Raw genomic sequence first — 18,469 nt, 5'->3', positions numbered from 1 at the left:
CCTAAGCACTTCCATCCTGCTTTCTGTTTTCAGATAGTTAAAATTTCAAAACACCTTTCAGGCTGAAATTTTCCAGGCTTAATCTTTGCCTGAAGGTTGTTCCCTCCACCTCCCCCCTCTTTTAGCTGAGTTTGAGATAAGGTGATTCAGTTAATGGTGGTGGGAGTTTTTGTGGTTTTTTGTGTTTTTAAGAAAAGGCAAACCCCCTGAATAATGTGGTCATATTATCAAAAAGAAATGAAGTGTTTTAACAGCATAAATGCAGAACTAGAGAGGCATATGATGAGCCAGGGTGTTTTGTTTGGTTTGCTTGCTTTTTTGTATTCAGATGTATCTGGAGCGTTCTGGTGGATGGGGTTTTCTTTGATGAGCCTTTAGAAATTCCTTGGTGTATTTTTACATTTAGCATTCCCCCTGTGAAGGTCAGTGCTTGGCTGACTGCACATAGGTTAAAGTAAGCCCATGCTGCTGCCTGGCTGGAGGGAGGATAATGCACATGTGGTGTGAGTCTTCACAGTTGATTTTTGCTTCAAGTTGTTTGTCTGAGCCTTAATCTGGTTTGTGGTTTAGGCATGTGCGGTTCCTTGCTACAGTTCTATTTTTTTGTTGTTTTTACCCCTAATTGTTCTGATGGAGCTTTCTCCAAACTGGGAGGAGGATTTTTTTGTGGTATCCTTTTATCTGTGTGACTCACTGTGGAGGCTCCAAGGTGCATGAAGGCGTTGCACAGTGCTGCCCGTGGCCATCTCCTGCTGGATTCATGGAGTGTGCCCATTTCCCAGCTCCTTGTGCAGTGGGGTGGCACCTCTGCCTCATCCTCCACACACAGAGGTGGCTTCTGGGGCCAGCAAGGACAGAAATTTAGGATGGAGGCCTTGGTGCTTGGTCTGCTCAGCACCATCCTGTGTTGCTGATGAGTGAGCAAAGGACTGTGCTTTGTGTGCCTTTGTCTGTGAGGCTGGGGTGGCATCCTGCAGTGCCTGTCCCACATTCCTGCGCTACTGGGAAGTGTTACCTTGGGCCAAGGTTTCATCTGCGTGGATGGAATATGTCCAGCTGCTGAAGAATGCCATGGTCCTGTAACACGGAGCAGAAAACCTCTGTGGAGGAGAATGGAGTGGGGAGGCCTCTGTGCATGGAGTTACTCATGGTGCTGACATGGCAGATGAGAAGTGTCGGCTTTGTTTCTTACCCAAGGCCAAATGTGTATTCAAGGATTAAAGAAGGGGGAAAGGGAAAATTGAAGCTGATTCTCCCCTCCTAACCCATTTCCCTTCTTTTCATATACAAAGTGTTCTACAGAGCAATGAGTGGAGCTAGGCCGGATTGGAAAGCAGGCTGGCTTTGCTGCGCTGGGAGGAATCTGCAGATACGTGACATGCTTCTGCACCCGAGGGTCAGATTTTTTATTGTCTGTCTCCTCTGGTGGCTCTTGCATCTTTCTCTAGAGCATTTGCTGCCAGAAGATGAGGTGGTTTTGGCTTCTAAACTGTGCATCTGAGCTTGTGTGACAGCTTAGTCACATTGTGGCTCTTATTGCTTGGGACCTGCATGTTGTTGAGTGCCTCCTATGAAAACCTCCAGATCTGTTTCTCCTAAGGGCAAATCTCAAGGGGCCTTTTAAAAGATACCTAAGCGCTGAAACAAAATGTACTTAAGTACATCTGACTGTAGTGAAACCAGGTGACTAGTGAAACTAGTGACCGTGTCATTTTTCCCCTATACTGCTCTGTTTGTTCAGGGGTCACTCACCATTTTTCACAACACCGTAAAAAGCTGCCATCATCTTTTATGAGGACACATCTTCTAATATCTTTCTTTTTCCCCTGCCATCTTGAACAAGAATCAAGTTATGTAACAGAATCTTGGTTGACACAGTCTCTAGAGTGAAAATTTATCTTTTTTTTTGCCCATTTGTGTAAAGTGAAACATTGTGGGTGGGTTTGGGTTTTGTTTTTTTGGTCGGGGGCTTGTTGGTTCTGGTTTTGTTTTTTTCTGAGGGCGTTCTGACAGTATAGGGTTAAATTTCTTAATTGCTTTGTAGGTAGTGTTCTCATTATAATTGTTTGGAATTTTGAGAGGAGACAGGACTAGAAGATTTAGCCTTTGATTAGCTTTTCTAGCAGTGTTTGTTGAGGATTATAGCAGTCAGTAGAATTGTTCCAGATTTATTACCACGAATCAGCAAAATTTAAGCAACTGGCCTTAAACCCAGCTTTCAGCTTTGCACGTGGATTAGGAGAGATAAATTGCCCCAAGAAACAGCTTCAGGATGCACTGATGGTATCTAGGGCAGTTCCCTGCAAAGCCTCCTGTCACCCATTGCCCCTTTTACATCCTGGGGATGCATGGCAGGTCTCACCTGGTTGGGCTTTCAGGAGAAAGCATTCAATAAGTTTGTTTCTCTCCAGGATGATAGAAAACTGACAAGTTATTATATTGCCCTGTGAGGTTTATGTTTTATAATCCTGTTGAGTCTACGTAGATGATTTGGAAATATAATGAATTCCTTGTTGTGAAATATGAGCAATGTGGTAAAGCCACTTGTTGTCCTTTAGAAGCAGCATGAGATGATTTGCAACTGCTGCAGATCTCAACAGTCCTTGCCAGTGCTTTAAATGGAAAAGGGAAGGTAAAATATTTCCTAGTGTTACAGGAAACAAAACTTGAAAACCAGCCTTGCAGCCACCTAATACTCTGGTGCTAGCTGTGGAAGGGGACACAAAAAATAGCCATGTAACTTACAGGACAGGTTATTTAAAATGTCAGGACAGCTTTTAGTGAGCAGTTAAGGTGGTTTTGGCAGACTGGCATTCAAGACTGGGTTTTTTTAAGGGGAGCAGAGATCTCTTGCTAACAACCATTTTGCCTGAGACTGTAAGATCACCCTGCAGGTCAGGCACTCAGTCCCAGACAAATATAACTAAAGTGAGGCATCCACCCCTACCCCCCAAAAAATTTCCTTTGGGGGTCTATTCAGATCTCTTCTGAAAAACCTAAAGTCATTCCAGTGACAAAAATGAAACAAAATGGATTCAAGCGTTGATGTTCTTGTGACCCCGTGTTGTCATCTCTGAGTCAGACAAAGCCTTTGCCATCTTTTATAATGCAGCATTTAAAGCCAGGCAATTTCCTATGAATATCAGCATTCTTTTTTTAGCAAAAAAAGGGGAAGTATTGAACCACTGTGTTCATAGCCTCTGTAATTCTGGCCCTGAAGAGAAGCAATGCTTTAGCTTTGGTAGTTTTCTACATTCTTGCCAGACAGGTGTGTTTCTCTGTATTAAATTTTTTTTTTTTTTTTTTTTTTTTTTTTAATGACAGAACCAACCAAAGAATTTCAGGGTGATCTTGCCTCTTCAGTCCTGAAGCAATTATTTTGCAATTTTCAAATGATGCAGCTGCAGAAGGGTTTGTGTGGGAAGGGACCTTAAAGCCCATCTCATTCCACGCCCCTGCCATGGGCAGGGACACTCCAGGGACCAGCCCAGGTTGCTGCAAGCCCCATCCAGCCTGGCCTTGGACACTGCCAGGGATGCTGGGGCAGACCCTGTTCCAGGGCCTCACCTCCTCACAGGGAACAGCTTCTTTCTGGTGTCTGAGGCAACTTGCTCTCCTTCACCTTGAAGCTATTCCCCTGTGTCCTATCCCCGTCCAAATGCACATAAAGACATTATAATGTAGTTGTAGTAATGATTTAAAAAGTTACCAGATTGTTAGAAGTTAAGCTTCTGATTGATAATTTTGATGGTGATGCTTCCTGAACTTGCACAGGAACAGCTGCTTGTGTAAGCAAACAATACGAGCAAAGCATCACTCACATGCAGCATCCATTAGCTGTTTCCACTGCAGGCCTCCTGTATTCCCTGGTCATTCTGCTCCTGTTTTAGGGCTGATAAAGAGAAAAGACTTTATCACTTCCATCCCCCTCCTGATTCAGATTGCTGTGTTGCCTGGCCTTTGTTGATGGCTTGCTTTCTTCCTTGGTCTCCTGGCTGTGGGCTCTGGAATTAGCTCAGGTTTCTCCTGCCTCTGCCGTGGCTGCAGATGTGCCTGCTGCTTGCTTCCAGCTGGTTCTGCAGCCCTCCTGCCATCCTTTGGGGTGAGATCCCAGTCTCTGTCACAGCCCCAAGGCGCTGGGGACGCTTTTGCAGGCTGCCAACAGCTATTTCATGGGCCTGCTGCTGTGCTGCCCTTTCTGATTCATGGAGTGGCTCCTGATGGCCGTGTCCCCTTGCCCCATGTGCCTCCAGAGAAGGGCAGGGGCAGGAGAGCGCTCGGGTCACCTTCCTTTCAGTGTTGTGTTTGTTTTACTGTTCCACTGTCTGGCCAGCTTTTAGAGAGAGCTTCTGTGGGAGCTGTTCAGGTGTCTTGTGTGACCTTTGAAGCTTCAGCCATGACTGTAAACAGCTGCACGTGTCTGCTTAGTCCCTCCAGCCTGGAGTGTTGCTGTGGAGGAGGGATGCTGTTGATTCAGCCTGTTCATTGTGCGTTGGGTGGGCGCTGTTTCTGTTGTGTCTTTTGAGATGATTCAGTTTGTTTGGGGAGCTGGGGGGCCTGTGCATTGCAGTTGTGACTGGGGATAAAAGCTTGGGACAGATGTGTGGTGGTTTTTTGAAGGCAAGTTAAGTCTTAGTGATGAAGCAGAGACATCTGCCTTGCATAAAACATGATATAGGCACAGTGTGGAATTAAGGGCTGGAATGTAATACATTGTGAAGGTATTGAGGAAGGTAACACTGGGAAAGATCATTCTTCCCTGGTCCAGTTCCCCTGTAAAAATCGCAGGTTGATCTCTTTGGGGAGCTACTTATCCCATTTTATATGGAAATTCATCATGGTGGGCTGCCAGTGGGTGGTGAAAGAATGGTAGATTCCCTGTGATGATATATTGAGTATGCACAAAAAATAAACTCGGCTTTGTTCTTTTGTTTCTCAGTGTCCTTACACTGATAAATATTAACTTCTCCTTAGTCAGGGGAAGTGTATTGGTTAATGAACTGTAAATAAAATTGAGGAAACTCAAACTTTTTAGTGCTGACATAAAATAGTAAATATGTGGTGTTGCCTGATCATTTGAGTTCAGTTTGCTTTTTTATTTGTGTTACAGGTCTTTAGACAATCTTTTTATTTTATAGTATGCTAATATTTTAAAAGCATTTGTGCTAGTTGAACATAACACCCAATACTGCTATTTCTGATTCTACTTCTGTATTTTTTAATATCAAAAATGGTGAGCTGAATATATGTGCACCTTTTTTTATTTAGAAGTCTATTAATGCTGTTTTGTATCTTTTTCTGTTTCAGAGTTGGCATTGTATGAGCACAGAAGGCAGCAATGGGAGTATGCAATTTCCTACTGAAGAGGTCTCTCAAGAGCTCATGATTTTTTTCCATCTCTCCTCTTGACATTGCTCCTGCTCCACAGACATGGCTCACCATGCCAGGCCTTCCAGATCAGCCAAAAAAGAAGAGTTTGGCAAAAGGAAAACTAACCAGGGCAAAAAGAAATCTAGCCAAGTGAGAAAGAAAAGCACAAAGGCTTCCACAAAAGCTGTTAGTTCTGGAAAAGGTAAAAAGCCAGGGCAAGAAAAAGATGTTAAGAAAAAACAGCAAGAAAAGAAACCAATCATGAGCTCTTCAGGTAGACTTCTCAGGAGCAATGTGACCTTGTCTGGAGCCTCTTGGGTGAGTTTGGAGAAGGCTGACAGTATCCTCTTCCACAGCCAGGATTCTTTCAGCATCAATGGCTTCACCATGGCTCTCCGGAACCGACCCTTCTCCAGAAGCTTGGCCCAAACTCCAATAACTGCAAAGCCCAGGAAAGCTGCAGCACAAAAAAGGCTGGAAACAAGGGAAAAACATGAACAAGATGCCCTGGCAGTGGTAGAAGAGAAAAGTGCTGAAACAGGTGAAAGAGCTTTGAAAGAAGGTGTAGCTCAAGAGGAGTTAGCTGCTCTGCCTGTGGAGGGCTGGCTGTGTGCTGCAGGTGAGGAGGAGCCTGTTATCCCATGTGCCAGCCAGCACCAGGAGGCAGAAATATCTGAAACAGATGACTCCATTCCAAACACTCACCTAACTGATGATGGTACAGAAGCTTCAGAGCTGAAAGCTAAGCTTGAAGACCTGCCCTGTGAGCAGATACTCAGTGACCTTGATACAGGTAGTTTGGCTGAAGCATTTGTTGAAAGTGCTGCCCTGGTGCTTCCATCTTCTCCTTCTGACTCTGGAATTGCCTCTGAATCAAACTCAAAGGTGCTTGCAGGGGCTCCCTTCAATGTGGTGCCCAACAGTACAGAACCTGACTCCAGCTCTGTTGATACCTCAGGCCTCAGCTCTGCAGTGCTGATAGAGTCAGTCACACTTGCCAAATTCCACATTGGAGCGGGGTTGGACATGGTGCTACCTAGGCAAGAGCAAGACTTGCATTCTGCATCCCTAGTTACCTCTGAGTTTAACTCACAAGAACATTTATTAGAAGATGCAAGGTCACGGGCAGATTCCTGCTTGAAGGCAGGCTGGGGTTTGGAATCTGAGAAGAAAGACATTGGTTCAAATTCCAGTTCTGTAGCTGCCTCTGAATCCAATTTGCTTTTACATTTTGAAGGTGCGAGCTCACTTGCAGAGTACCCCATGAAACTGGTTGTGGATTTTGTACCCATTCACAGAGAACTTGATTCAAATTCAGATTTGAGCTTTACAAAAGAGAATTCAGAATTTGATGCAAAGAACATATTTAGAGTATGTGAGCCAGTCTCCAATACCTCTTTAAACAACATTGAAGTAGAGGACATTGAACAGCTTGTTAAATGTATTGATGCTGAGACATTAATTTTGAATTCAGGGTATGTCCCCACTTTATCTTCAGATTTAGGAAAAAGCACAGTTGATAAAATCTCTGCTGAAGGCTCTGGACAATTCTCTGCAGGTTTTGTTTCAGAGTTGCCTTCAAGCATGGAAATCTCTGCTCTTGCCTCAGCAAAAGCCATAAATGCAGATTTGCCAGCTGACTCAAGACTGCAGCATAATGATTATTCATCACAGCTGGGAAGTGTCGGAGCAAGCTTGAATTTGGTTCAGGACAACAACGTGGGCAACAGCACTGAAGCAGCTGAGGCCTCAGGGCCATACTCTGCTAAAAATCCAGCTGGTGATTGCCCTCTTCCATACTCATCTCTGCTCCCTATGCTGGAGAAGAAGAAGCGGAGGCGGTGTGGGGTGTGCGAGCCCTGTCTGCGCAAAACCAACTGCGAGGAGTGCAGCTGCTGCAGGAAGCGCAAAACCAGCCACCGGATATGCAAAAAGAGAAAATGCGAGGAGCTGAAAAAGCCGCCGCCGCCAATCACGCTGCCTTTTGAGGTAAGGCAAAGGAGTTGCAAATTAAGTCACTCTTCTGAGGCTTGAGGTGCATCTTAAAATTGTGCGAAGGGAAGTGCTGGCCACATGACAGCTTCAGAGAGTCAGGGTTCCTGTTGGTGCTAGCAGGTTGTGCAGCAACTTCCTCTTGTCATCTACAGAGCTGTAGGTTAGAGTGAGCTGGAGTCAGTCTTGTTCCTGTTATATAAATGTGTCAAATCAAAGGTAAATATGGCTTTAACTCTGTGTTCCAGATGTTGGTATGTTGGCCACAAGAATGGATCAATTGGAGTGCATAAAGAAATGAGGAAGATTTAGGCACAGAACGCGGGAAGGAGGGAGACTGAGGGTAGTCTTAGGAGATGGTGAATTACAAGGGAGAGTGTTGGTATTTCAAAATACTGAAGGCTAAAAGCTAAGGAAGGCATGTTTTCTGCTCTTTGGTTCAGTTACAGTAATTTGCTTGTGATGACAGATTTGGTGGAAATCAATTTATAAACTTCAGGACCAAGTTGTAGCTGCATTTTCCCCTTTCACATCTCTCTGCCTTTCTAATTGTCTGTTCTTCTGTTTCTCTCATTTCACTTCTCTTTCCTCTCTCCCTTTCTCCTTTACAACATTCCCCATACATCCTTTCTTTTTCTGTGTTTCTTACTCATTTTTCTGACCCATCAGCCTTTTATAACCCAGGTGATAACTTTTGGAACACAGAGGAGGGGAAAAGACAGTCTGTATGCCCATGTGATAACAGCACTGACCTCCTGAGGGATTTCAGTTTCAAGATCAGGCTTTAAATCAGGTAAGTAGGGAGTTGAAGGTAGATTCCCCACATCCCAGCTGAATTCCCTGACCTCTGAGCTGCAGTGAGACTCTGCAGTGCTGGGTCCTGCTGGGAGCGTTCTCTTCATGGGACCCGATAGTACCCGAAGCACAGAGGGGAGAGGCTGTCTTGGTAGTTAAATCCCATCTGCCTTGGGATGTGGGAAACTGAGGTTGCAGTCTCTGCACACCAGCTGTGCTCTGAGAGGAGCAGTTCCATGGAAATGCTGTGTTCTTACAGCAGGTAGGAATTCCTGTCAGCTGCAGAGGCCTCAGGAGAGCTCCTGCTTGCCCTGCTCTGTGCTGTGCTCACCAGGCTTGGCAGAGAAATCCATTCTGTTCTCAGGTAGGCAAGCACAAAGCAGAGTCCTGGAGCAGTGAGGGGATATGGTGTATTCCCCTTTGTGGGGGGAGTGTCTTTTAAGGTGTGATGTTCAGGGAAGTAGGCTTAAACAGTTTGGCTCAGAATTCATTCACAAACCTCTTTCTGTATCAGCTGCTCCTTAATGCTCTTAAAAAGTAAGTGAGGAGAGGGACAGCTGTAATGTGACTTCAGATGGAAATTAATACAATAAAGGTGGTAGAGACTCATCCTGACCTTTTACAGCAAGAGAGTAGTGACATTGTCCTTCTGTGTATTTAGTCAGTGGGATTGAAGAGAAGTTCATGGGAGAGGGTTTGTGGAGCTGAGGTAGGAAGGGATCTCAAAGCCATGTTTTAGAAAGGGTTTTGGCAGGGTCAGTGAAAGGAAGCACTCCAGCTTTTCTGTCAACCTTTGTTTTCCAGGCTGAACATACTGCTTTTCTTGTTGCTCAGCCTGACCACCTCCTTGCAGATCAGCTTTGCCTCTTCACCTTTGTCCTCTCTGGGCACTCCTTTTACTTTCTTTATGAGAGATTCCTTGTTTTTATTATTTCCTTTGGCTGCTTTTATTTCCTCTGAGTGGCCGCATTCTGTATGATACATTCAGAGCTGCACCAGAAGCCTTCTTCATTTCTTGTTAAATTTTGTATGAAATCTCAGGGTGCTGCATGGAGGAAATGAAGTATTCCTGACATTTAAGAACATGTCAGGTATTTTCTTACAAAATTGTATTTGAATGAAACCTGATGTCTTTTCAGATATTCCTAGAAAGAGGCCTTGGTTCATTTTTAGTCTCTAGAAACTGCTCTGAGGAAATGAGAAAGTATTTCTACAGTGTTGTATCAGCTCTTTCAAGGTGTTGGGGGATGGGGAATGCTATCACTCAGTTTAGCAGCTGTCCTTTAGATAAGATTGCAGGGAATTCCATTGTTTTCCCAGGCTGGTAGTACTGGGACTCCTGTGGCAGCAATGTGTTTCAAATAGAAAGCAGCTGAGGAAAACCCAAAACTGGAGGTCTCTGTCCATGGTATGGAAAGTGAACATAAATAATGAAATGAGATTGGCTTCAGTGTGTTCCTTGTTCAGAAGAGTCATGCTTCTTTCTCTCACGTTGGTGGAATGTAAGCATTTTTTGGAGGTGATTCACTGGGAGGAGGGTGTGGGGGGATAGAGCGGGAGCATAGCTGAAATGTTGTTGTTTTGCCTTAAAGGAATTATCTCTCCCCATTCTAACTAAAAAATGCAAAAGTCCCGGTGAAGTCAGTGAGAGCTGTGTGCAACAAATGGCTTCATAGCCACTGTGGAAAAGAAAACCAACACTTTTTCTTTCCTAAGCAGCAAGCAGTCCATACCTGCTGCTTAGGAAAGGAAAAGTGTTGGTTTTCTTTAAGATCTGAGGTGAATTTCCAGTTGCAGGGAGTAAGGCCTGGCTGGTGTAAGCCATGAATGTGAACTGAAGTGCATTTTCCAGCACCCATGCCCACGTGTGCACCAGCACTTAGCCCTTGGAGAGTATCAGCTGCATGTTTGGAGCTGGCAATAGTTAGGTTACTGTTATTTTCATTAATTCACACATCATCCAGATAAAGATTTGAAAACTGTATTTGATTTAAAAATACCATTTAACAATAGCAGCCATATAAACATTAGGTGATATTGTACCTTCCTGAGTGTAATGGGTTTTGCAGGGATCATGAAAGTCTGGATATGAGGCATGGTGGGCTCTAGTTCCCAGCCCCTGTGTGGAGCAATATCATTGCATGTAATGCCCCTCTTCCTGAGGAATTCCCACTGTGCCTGTTTGGTTTGGAGCTGCTAAAGAAGAATCCTGAAATATATAAGGGAAAAACATTTTCTTGCTTATTGAATTTTTTGAAAGGGCAGCCCAGTAAATAAAATGTAAGGAAGCTTTCATAAGAAGAGAAAAAAGGCTTTATCTTGGGTTACTGTCCCTCTCAGAATGAATAATGCAGGAATACTTCACAGTGAAGAGTTTGAGATGCTTACCCACACAGGATTATGATGCTGCCACATTTTTGTCTTATCTTTAAAGACTGCTGTTTTCTGAAACAGCATTGCAGTTACTGAGGGCTTTTTACAGTTATTTTGTTCCACTACACTAAAGCAGCACAGAATGTGAAAAATATAAAAGCTAAAACCTGAGGCATCATTTTGCAGGGCTTATCGAGGCAAGGTGCCCATGTTTGAGGGTCCTACCTAGGCAGGGAGCCCTCTTGGGTTGAAATTATCTGCTGGGGAGAGTTTTAATTCCTGTTAGAACTAAATAGCTGGATTTAGGGGGACCTGTAGTCAACAAACTGGCCAAAAAAATGAGGTCACTGAGTGTTGGTTCACTTGGGTTGCCCAAGGTGTCTTGAGACATCTTATTTAATTGCTGTAATCTGAGTAACATGAAATATTAAATAACAATAAGTGCCTGCTTGTCTGTGGGTGTTTAACATGCTGCTGGAAAACCCAGACATATTGAAAAAGGATGCTGCGATTCAAGTTGCTTGGGAGCTTTCCAGCAGCCATTCCTTGAATGGAAAATGCTGAATGAACAGGAACCTTTCACAGCTACTATCTGTCTTAATGCAACTATTTTTGGGGAAGTTTCTCGAGGCTTGAGAAATGAAATTTCTGTTTAAAACTTTAAAAGGGCATGAGAATTATTAGAACATGTTGGTGGTAAGGGATTTTTGCCTGATGCAGACCAGGGGCTTGAACTTTGGCCTCCCACGTTTTATCTGTCTCTTCTTGAATTTTGAAAGTTTTGCTCTGCTTTGGAACAAAATCAAGTGCTGAAATCTGAAAGAAAAAAAAAAGCAAAATGGAATTCTTGTGTTCTAGCCAGGCCCAGCTATAATCAAGAAATTTAGACTTTGTGGTATTTATTTTACAATAGACTCCAGAAATATTTAAGCCAGCTGAATTTTAAAAGGAGTGCACATAAAAGCACAGCTGAGTAGGATAGTTGAGGGTTTTGTAAGGGGTAGCACAGAGCCAGAGGAGTTTGGGAAGGTGTGATGAGCAGAGCTGCATGCAGCCCTCCCTGCTCACGGATGCAGGGAGCTGGAGCTGTGCAGTTCCCCTGTGTTTTACACTGACACTCGTTGTGTGGGAGTGTAAAACAATCACAGCTGCCAGCCCTGTGCCGTGTCTGTGCTCCTGGGTGGGGACCATAATGCAGCTGAATTACAGTGAGCAGGATTGGTGTGTGCTCCAGTTATTTTCAGAGGCTGTATTTCACAAAAATTGTCTCTTCACTGCTCCTTATTTTCTGTGCAGGTTCTCAAACCTTTAAGGGGAAATTATTTGAAGAGATTTCTTTCCTTCCTTGTGTCTGAGGACCTCTAACATGAGGTTACAAGGAAACCTGAAACTGCTGTCCAGGAACTCAATCACAATATGGGGTCTTGGGTTTCTGAGCAAACAAAATACCGTTCCTTTTCACCCTGTATTGAAAAGCATCCGAGTAGCCAAAACTACCAAGAAGAATCAGATCACTAAGTGTGTGTGATTTGCACTCTCTCATTCTTAATGTGCAAAAATGACCCTTGCAGATGTGGGTAATTTGGGGGCAAGAATACACATCAGTATTTTAATTTTGCCTTACCCTAAATCCTATTTAATGCATCGTTCTGATGCAACTAATGAAGAACTTAGATACAAGGTAGCATCAGACAACAAAAATTGGGTGACAGCTTTCTCTGGTTTAATTGCTACACTGGGGAATGAGTTGTGTGAGCATTTCTGCTGTTTAATTGATTTGGACCAATAAGTGGACAATAATTACATTACGGTGTAGCATTAGGTAAGAAAACAGATTGCAGTTTGTAGCTGACGAGAAGGTGTTCTTACTGGTTTTTATCTTTAGTGCATAAATCCATGGCCGACATTCTGGTTTAGATGTCAGTTGTTGGGAATTCAGGAAGTGCTTGGGTGCCTGCAGTGTGAGATCTGCTGTGGTTGGTTTGTTGTCCCTGGTTAGGGAATGAGGGCTCGCTGTGATCCCTCCGATGTGTGCAGCAGGTGGAGTTGTGGGGAAAACAATTGTATTTGGTGGCCAGTTCCATGGCAGTCCGTGTGCAGTAATTTGTTCTGTTGGGTGCTTGTGAAAAACGCCAATCACTTGGTTTTAAAATTTTAAAAGTTTAATAGTAATAAAATGGTTATAAAAATAGTAATACAATTAGAGGAATAATAATTTGGACAAATTGAATTAGGACAATATGAGACAGTAGAGACAAAGAGTTATGGACAGCCGGGTACCTTTTTCTGGGCAGCACAACCCCCGTAAACAGAGGATTAACCCTTAAAAACAACAGCCTGTTGCATATTCATACACCTCATCCATGATGCATAAATTCCATTCAGACACAGGATTCTGTCTGGGCACTGTCAGCTTTTTCCTCCGAATCCTAACAGCACCTTCGAGGCGGGAAGAAGTTCGGTTCTTCAATAAGAGGGCAATAAATTGTTTTTTTCTGAAAGATTCAGGTGTCCTGTGGCTGCTATCTCGCTGCAAGTCCTTTCTTTAAAAAAAGTATCCTACGTGGCATAGTTTCTATTTTAACGTTTTTTTATAACCCAAAACTATATTTAACACGCTACTTAAGTGAATTAATACAGCATTACTTTCTAACACAACACATATAATATTCATTTGAATATTTGCCAAAAGCCAATCATAAAATTCGCATTTTTCACAGTGCTGTAGGAGCAGGTGAAGCCGGAGGAGTCTGTTGGAGCCGGGCTGCGGTGGGCGCTGGGCTCCCGGCCCCGGGCTGGGACTTTGAGGGGCTGCTGCAGCCGCGGCCCCTCGGCTGGGGAGAGCAGGTGCAGGCAGGGCCTGTGCTGCGAACTCCACCGGGCAGCGGCGATTTCGCTCTTGGCAGGGCGATCCGGCCGCCGGTGCCCGGTGCTGCACGCCCGGTGCCGCTCAGGAGAGGGCCGGGGCTGTGGTGCTCGGTGCCGCTCTGGAGAGGGTCGGGGCTGTGGTGCCCGGTGCCCCTCAGGAGAGGGCCGGGGCTGTGGTGCCCGGTGCCCCTCAGGAGAGGGCCGGGGCTGTGGTGCTCGGTGCCTCACGCCCGGTGCCGCTCAGGAGAGGGTCGGGGCTGTGGTGCCCGGTGCCCCTCAGGAGAGGGCCAGGGCTGTGGTGCTCGGTGCCTCACGCCCGGTGCCGCTCAGGAGAGGGTCGGGGCTGTGGTGCTCGGTGCCTCATGCCCGCTGCCGCTCCGGAGAGGCCCGGTGCCCCTCAGGAGAGGGTCGGGGCTGTGGTGCCCGGTGCTGCACGCCCGGTGCCGCTCAGGAGAGCCTCGGGGCTGCGGTGCCCGGTGCCCCTCAGGGGAGGGTCGGGGCTGTGGTGCCCGGTGCCTCACGCCCCGTGCCGCTCAGGAGAGGGTCGGGGCTGCGGTGCCCGGTGCCTCACGCCCGCTGCCGCTCAGGGGAGGGTCGGGGCTGCGCCGCCCCGAGTGCGCACGCGTGCGGGTGCGCGGGGCCCGTGTCCTCGGCTGACCCCGTTCTCCTCGCGGCCCCAGCCGAGCCCACCGACCCCGGCCCCGATGCCCGCGAGGGGCGGCCCGCACCGCCGGGGCCGTGCCCGGGGCGCGGCGGGTCCGTGCCGGCCTTTGCGGGCGGCCTTTGCGGAGCCCCTTTGTTCGGGCGGGCGGCTGTGCGGCCGCCGGGGGGCGCTGCGCGGCGCTGCGCGCTCCCGCGGGGCCGCGCGCGGCCGCCGCTGCGGCAGGAAGCAAAGATGGCGGGGCAGGGGCGCCGCCGCCGTGAGGGGGAACGCGGGGCGCCCGCCATGTGAGGGGCGCCGCGGGGGCGGCGGACGGGCCGCCGGGAGCCGCCGCCGGCCCGTGCGAGGGCCGCGTGTAAAGCACTCGGGGTACTGCAGAAATATCGCTGTTCCATAATAAAAATCGGAGGTGTCCGCCTGCCTTTGTGACCACAACTTATATTCTGCAATTTGATGTTTTTTTAGGTCCTAACAGAAAACAAAAGGCCTCAGAGGAGGAAGCAAAGAGTTTTAAAGGTAACCGATGATTGCTTTGATGTTTATCCCCTCCCGTTTTGAGCAGCATTTTCTTGTCATACGGCCCAGGAAGGCAAAGGGTTAAAGGCTGGGTAGCGGCGCTTAACAGCTATTAAGCAGATTAGCTAATTTTAAAAGCACAGAACATGTCCTTTCTTTCCTCTTTCTCTCCAGCATGTTGTAGACATGTTTGAACCTCCCTGCACAAGTCTGCAGACCAAAAGTTTGCTTTCCCCTGCATTGAACGTTCCCTTTAATTTCTTCTGCTCCTAGTTTTATACTTTCAAACGTAACAGTTAAATGTTTTTAGCATACAGGTTTTATGGCAGCTGAAATTTCATGGGGGAAGTCAACGTTAAACTGCGAGCCAAGTTAACAAAAGTGGAATTTTTACAGTTAGTTACTTTACTGAAGTTTTGATATTCTCCCTTTCTTTAAGCTTTAGAATACCTCAACTGAAACTGAAAATCCTGTAAACTTACAACAGCCTTCAGTTTCAGTGGTAACATATTCCTTCCACACTTTTAAAATGGCTATCTTTCATGATAACAAAAGATTGGTCTTGCAAATGCAAATATCTTAGTTTTCAAACCAAAATACAGACTTGCTGCACTCATGGCTAATGTTTTGGGTTGTTTGGGTTTGTTTTTTTTGAGTAACAGGTAGTACATTGATATTGCTTCTCTCAGTTAATCTTTAGACTGTTTTGAATAGAAGTAAGTCATTAATTCTGTGTTGCAAACTAACATGTTGGAGGGTGAATGGGACAAGTAAGATGGATGGTATGGGTAAGATGAAGCTAGTGAAAATTCAAACAAAAAGTATGTTGTTAAACTTATGTTGTTGAACTATTCTAGCTAAATGTAATAAGATTATTTAGTATTGTTTCAGTACACTAACATTTCAGAAATTGTTGGATATAGTATTTACAAATGCTGACTGGTCTGCAGTATCATTTTACTTGAAATCATCCCAATTTCTTAACAGTTGTGTTGTCATTGTTACAGTTACAGAAAGTTTGGTAAGACAAACCAAAGTTAAGATTAAGTAAGGAGCAGATAACTTGTCCGACCTGAAGGGTGTCTGTCTTTTCATGTGGAGTAGTTGTGCAAACAGTGGTTTTACAACGCTGGCAAATGTTAGCGGGCTTGTTGTGCATTCAAATAAGCCATTGAAATATTTGCATTTTTGTTGTTCTGGGTATGATTTTAATTATTCATTTTAATACTGCTGCTCTTTGTAATATACCACATGGGTGTAGCTAAAACTTGAAGAGTTTGCTCATTCTGTCTTTTGTGCTGTTGACAGTAGCATGCAAAATAAGGAGTGTTTGTAAAGGAGTCAGTTTATGATGTGTAATTGGTGTGAAGAGTGGAAAATGTGGGTTTTTGGTCGCAGACAGATGGGTGTCTGTCTGCACTCGTGGCTCATGGTTGGTCTTGAGATTTTCCTCTGGAGTGCCTTTTGCCACTGTTTGTGATGTGGTGGCCCAGCAGGTTGCTATGTAATAGGAGTCTGTCATTCCTGTCCTTTCCAAAAAGCCTCTGCAGAGTTTTTTTCCACCATGACTCTTGAATGGAAAGGCTTGTCTGGTTCTGTGTGTGTAATATCCATGTCAGTCGTTGGGCCTGGGCTGGTTTATGTTTGACTTTTTCTTTGCTGAACTGATTCTGTGATAGTTCCTCTTTGGTTTTAGGTACTGGCTTTGTGTTTTCTGGTATTTGTATTTGTTTTGTGGTGCTGGGGTGTATTTTCTAAGAGTTTGTCTCGTTGCACCCACCCAGGAGGGCACAGTAGCTCTGGAGGCATCTCCTGGAATGCTGCACTGGGGCTGCCTTTGGTTTTGGATGGGAGAAGGGAGGCTGGGCACCTGAGTTCCACTGCAGCAAACTTCCAAAAAGCTGCATGCTTTGCACACTTCTTTCCTAGGGCATTTTAGAAGTGTGGCATTGTGTTACCTGGCTCTAAGCTGGTTTCTGCTGTTGCTGGGACACCACGTAAAGACCATGAAAAGTGGTGTTGTCCTGTCTGTTGAATTATGACTTCAGTGTTTGATTTTATGATTGGTTGTGGCTGAGGGCATCTGACCACTGACATTTTCAAAATTCAAACAGGATGTGTCCTTTTTAATTTGTATTTTCTTCAAATAATATTCTTAGGCTCCTTAAAGGAGGATTTGTCATACTTTCTTCCAATAATACATGGAGCTCTGGGTTTTTTCCTAACTCTCCTAAGTTTTGATAGATGCACATTTCTTTCCTTAGAGGGTTCATGTTCTTCTAACTGTGCTGCTGCGGACCAGGCCATTCCCAAATTCTGTACAGGGGAAAAGCAGCAGTGCTTTCCAGGTGCAAATGGGTTGGACAGATACAAACAGGACTAAAAGTGATGCACACTATTAGACTGTGCCTTTTGTGTACTATTTATAGCTTTCTATACTCATGTCTTAATTCTCCTTTCTGGTTATTGGGCAGCTTGTTTGGGAAATTCATCTGTGCCATAAATACTGTATTAGGTTCTCCGTGTTTATTTTGAAAGAGCATCTGAAATATTCATCACTTCTAGCAGGCAAGTGCTCATTAATGAAAGGAAGCTTTGTAAGCTCCCAGTAATGGATACAAGGGAAGGAATATACTTAGTTTTCCTTAGGGTTTATATTGTGTTCTTTTCCCAGTTGAGCAGACACTTCTTTAGTTTTATTCCTGCTAATGGAAAACCTATATAGAAGGGATTCATACTTAAAAATTAATTTGCCTGCATTTCCAAAGTCACATTTTACATCCTGCTTCACTTAACATCATCCCTTTTAGCCACTTAGTGGTGTGGTGGCTGAGTCTGGGCAGTGCAGTGCACCTCTTCCTAAGGACTGGGAAATGCTTGCAGTCACTTCCAAGGTCATTATCAGCACAGAGCTCAGAAGAACGGGGCAGTTGCACCTGTGTTGTGGTGCCAGGGAAATCTGCAGGAGCACGTGCAGGAGCAGAGAGGAAGGTGAGGAGAGCTCCGAGCCCCCAGAGGATCGCTTGGTGAGACACAGTCCGTGCGTTAAACTCCCGGCGTCCTGGGGAGCCAGGGCTGCCTTTGCGTGCCTGCCGGGCTTTGTGGCCCTCGTGGAGACTGAAGAAACCCAAAACAGCAACAAAACAAAAGGAAGGAGAAAGAAAGGGAGGGGAAACTCAGGGAAGAGCCTGGGAGAAACCCCGAGTGAGGTGTGCAGTGCTGGGTGACGCTGTGGCTGCCTGCACAGCCTGAGCTGCGTTTGTGCATCAACACTGCAGCAGTGCCCACGGTGCCAGCAGTGCCCACGGTGCCAGCAGTGCCCACGGTGCCTGCTCACCCTCTGCAGCATCCCCTCAGCTGAGGGCAGGCCAAAGCCACACGTGACTCAGTATCCACAACTTTGGGCTGTTTATAAACACCGTTCCAGGAACATCAAAGTTTTATTTCCATCAAGGCTGCAAATAGCTGATGGAGCACCCTCTTAATTTTTCTTTTCCAGATGTGCAAAGCATAGTCTTGTAAAAAAGCAACTTGAAAACATTAAGTTGGCTTGGCAGACCTGCTGTTGCTCTTTTTATGATGCAGTTTTAGTTTTGCAGCTTAAAGAAACTAAAAATACACTTTTTTGATCAAGGTCATACATGTGTTAACAAGGTTTAGGAATACAAGTGCTAAATTTCATGATGATGCTTGGAGTGAGCAAGGATTGAACTGATGTGGAACATTTATTCTGAATTATGGTGTTTATTTTTAGTGTATAATATCTGCCAAAATTTTTAGCTGGATGAAATTAAATTTTATTACTTTTTTCCCTTTTGAACTGAGATATGAGCAAGTCAATGGATGGAGTTGCACTGCAGTGGAATTTTACAGGGAAAGAAGGAAGAATGGTAT

The 18,469-nt window shown here is 45.3% G+C and overlaps 1 protein-coding gene across 1 annotated transcript in view; it reads left to right on the top strand.

Moving 5' to 3' along the window:
- Positions 1 to 5,430: 5,430 nt before the first annotated feature.
- The window catches only part of TET1 (tet methylcytosine dioxygenase 1), a 57,996-nt gene continuing 44,957 nt past the window's right edge, over positions 5,431 to 18,469 (top strand). Inside the window, exons 1-2 of the mRNA XM_058810547.1 lie at positions 5,431 to 7,359; positions 14,525 to 14,575. Coding sequence (XP_058666530.1) covers positions 5,431 to 7,359; positions 14,525 to 14,575 — 1,980 coding nt within the window. The remainder of the gene's footprint in view (positions 7,360 to 14,524; positions 14,576 to 18,469) is intronic.

Source organism: Ammospiza caudacuta, chromosome 9 (genome assembly GCF_027887145.1).
Source record: "Ammospiza caudacuta isolate bAmmCau1 chromosome 9, bAmmCau1.pri, whole genome shotgun sequence".
NCBI lineage: Eukaryota > Metazoa > Chordata > Aves > Passeriformes > Passerellidae > Ammospiza > Ammospiza caudacuta.
This window is presented reverse-complemented; position numbering and strand designations above follow the sequence as displayed.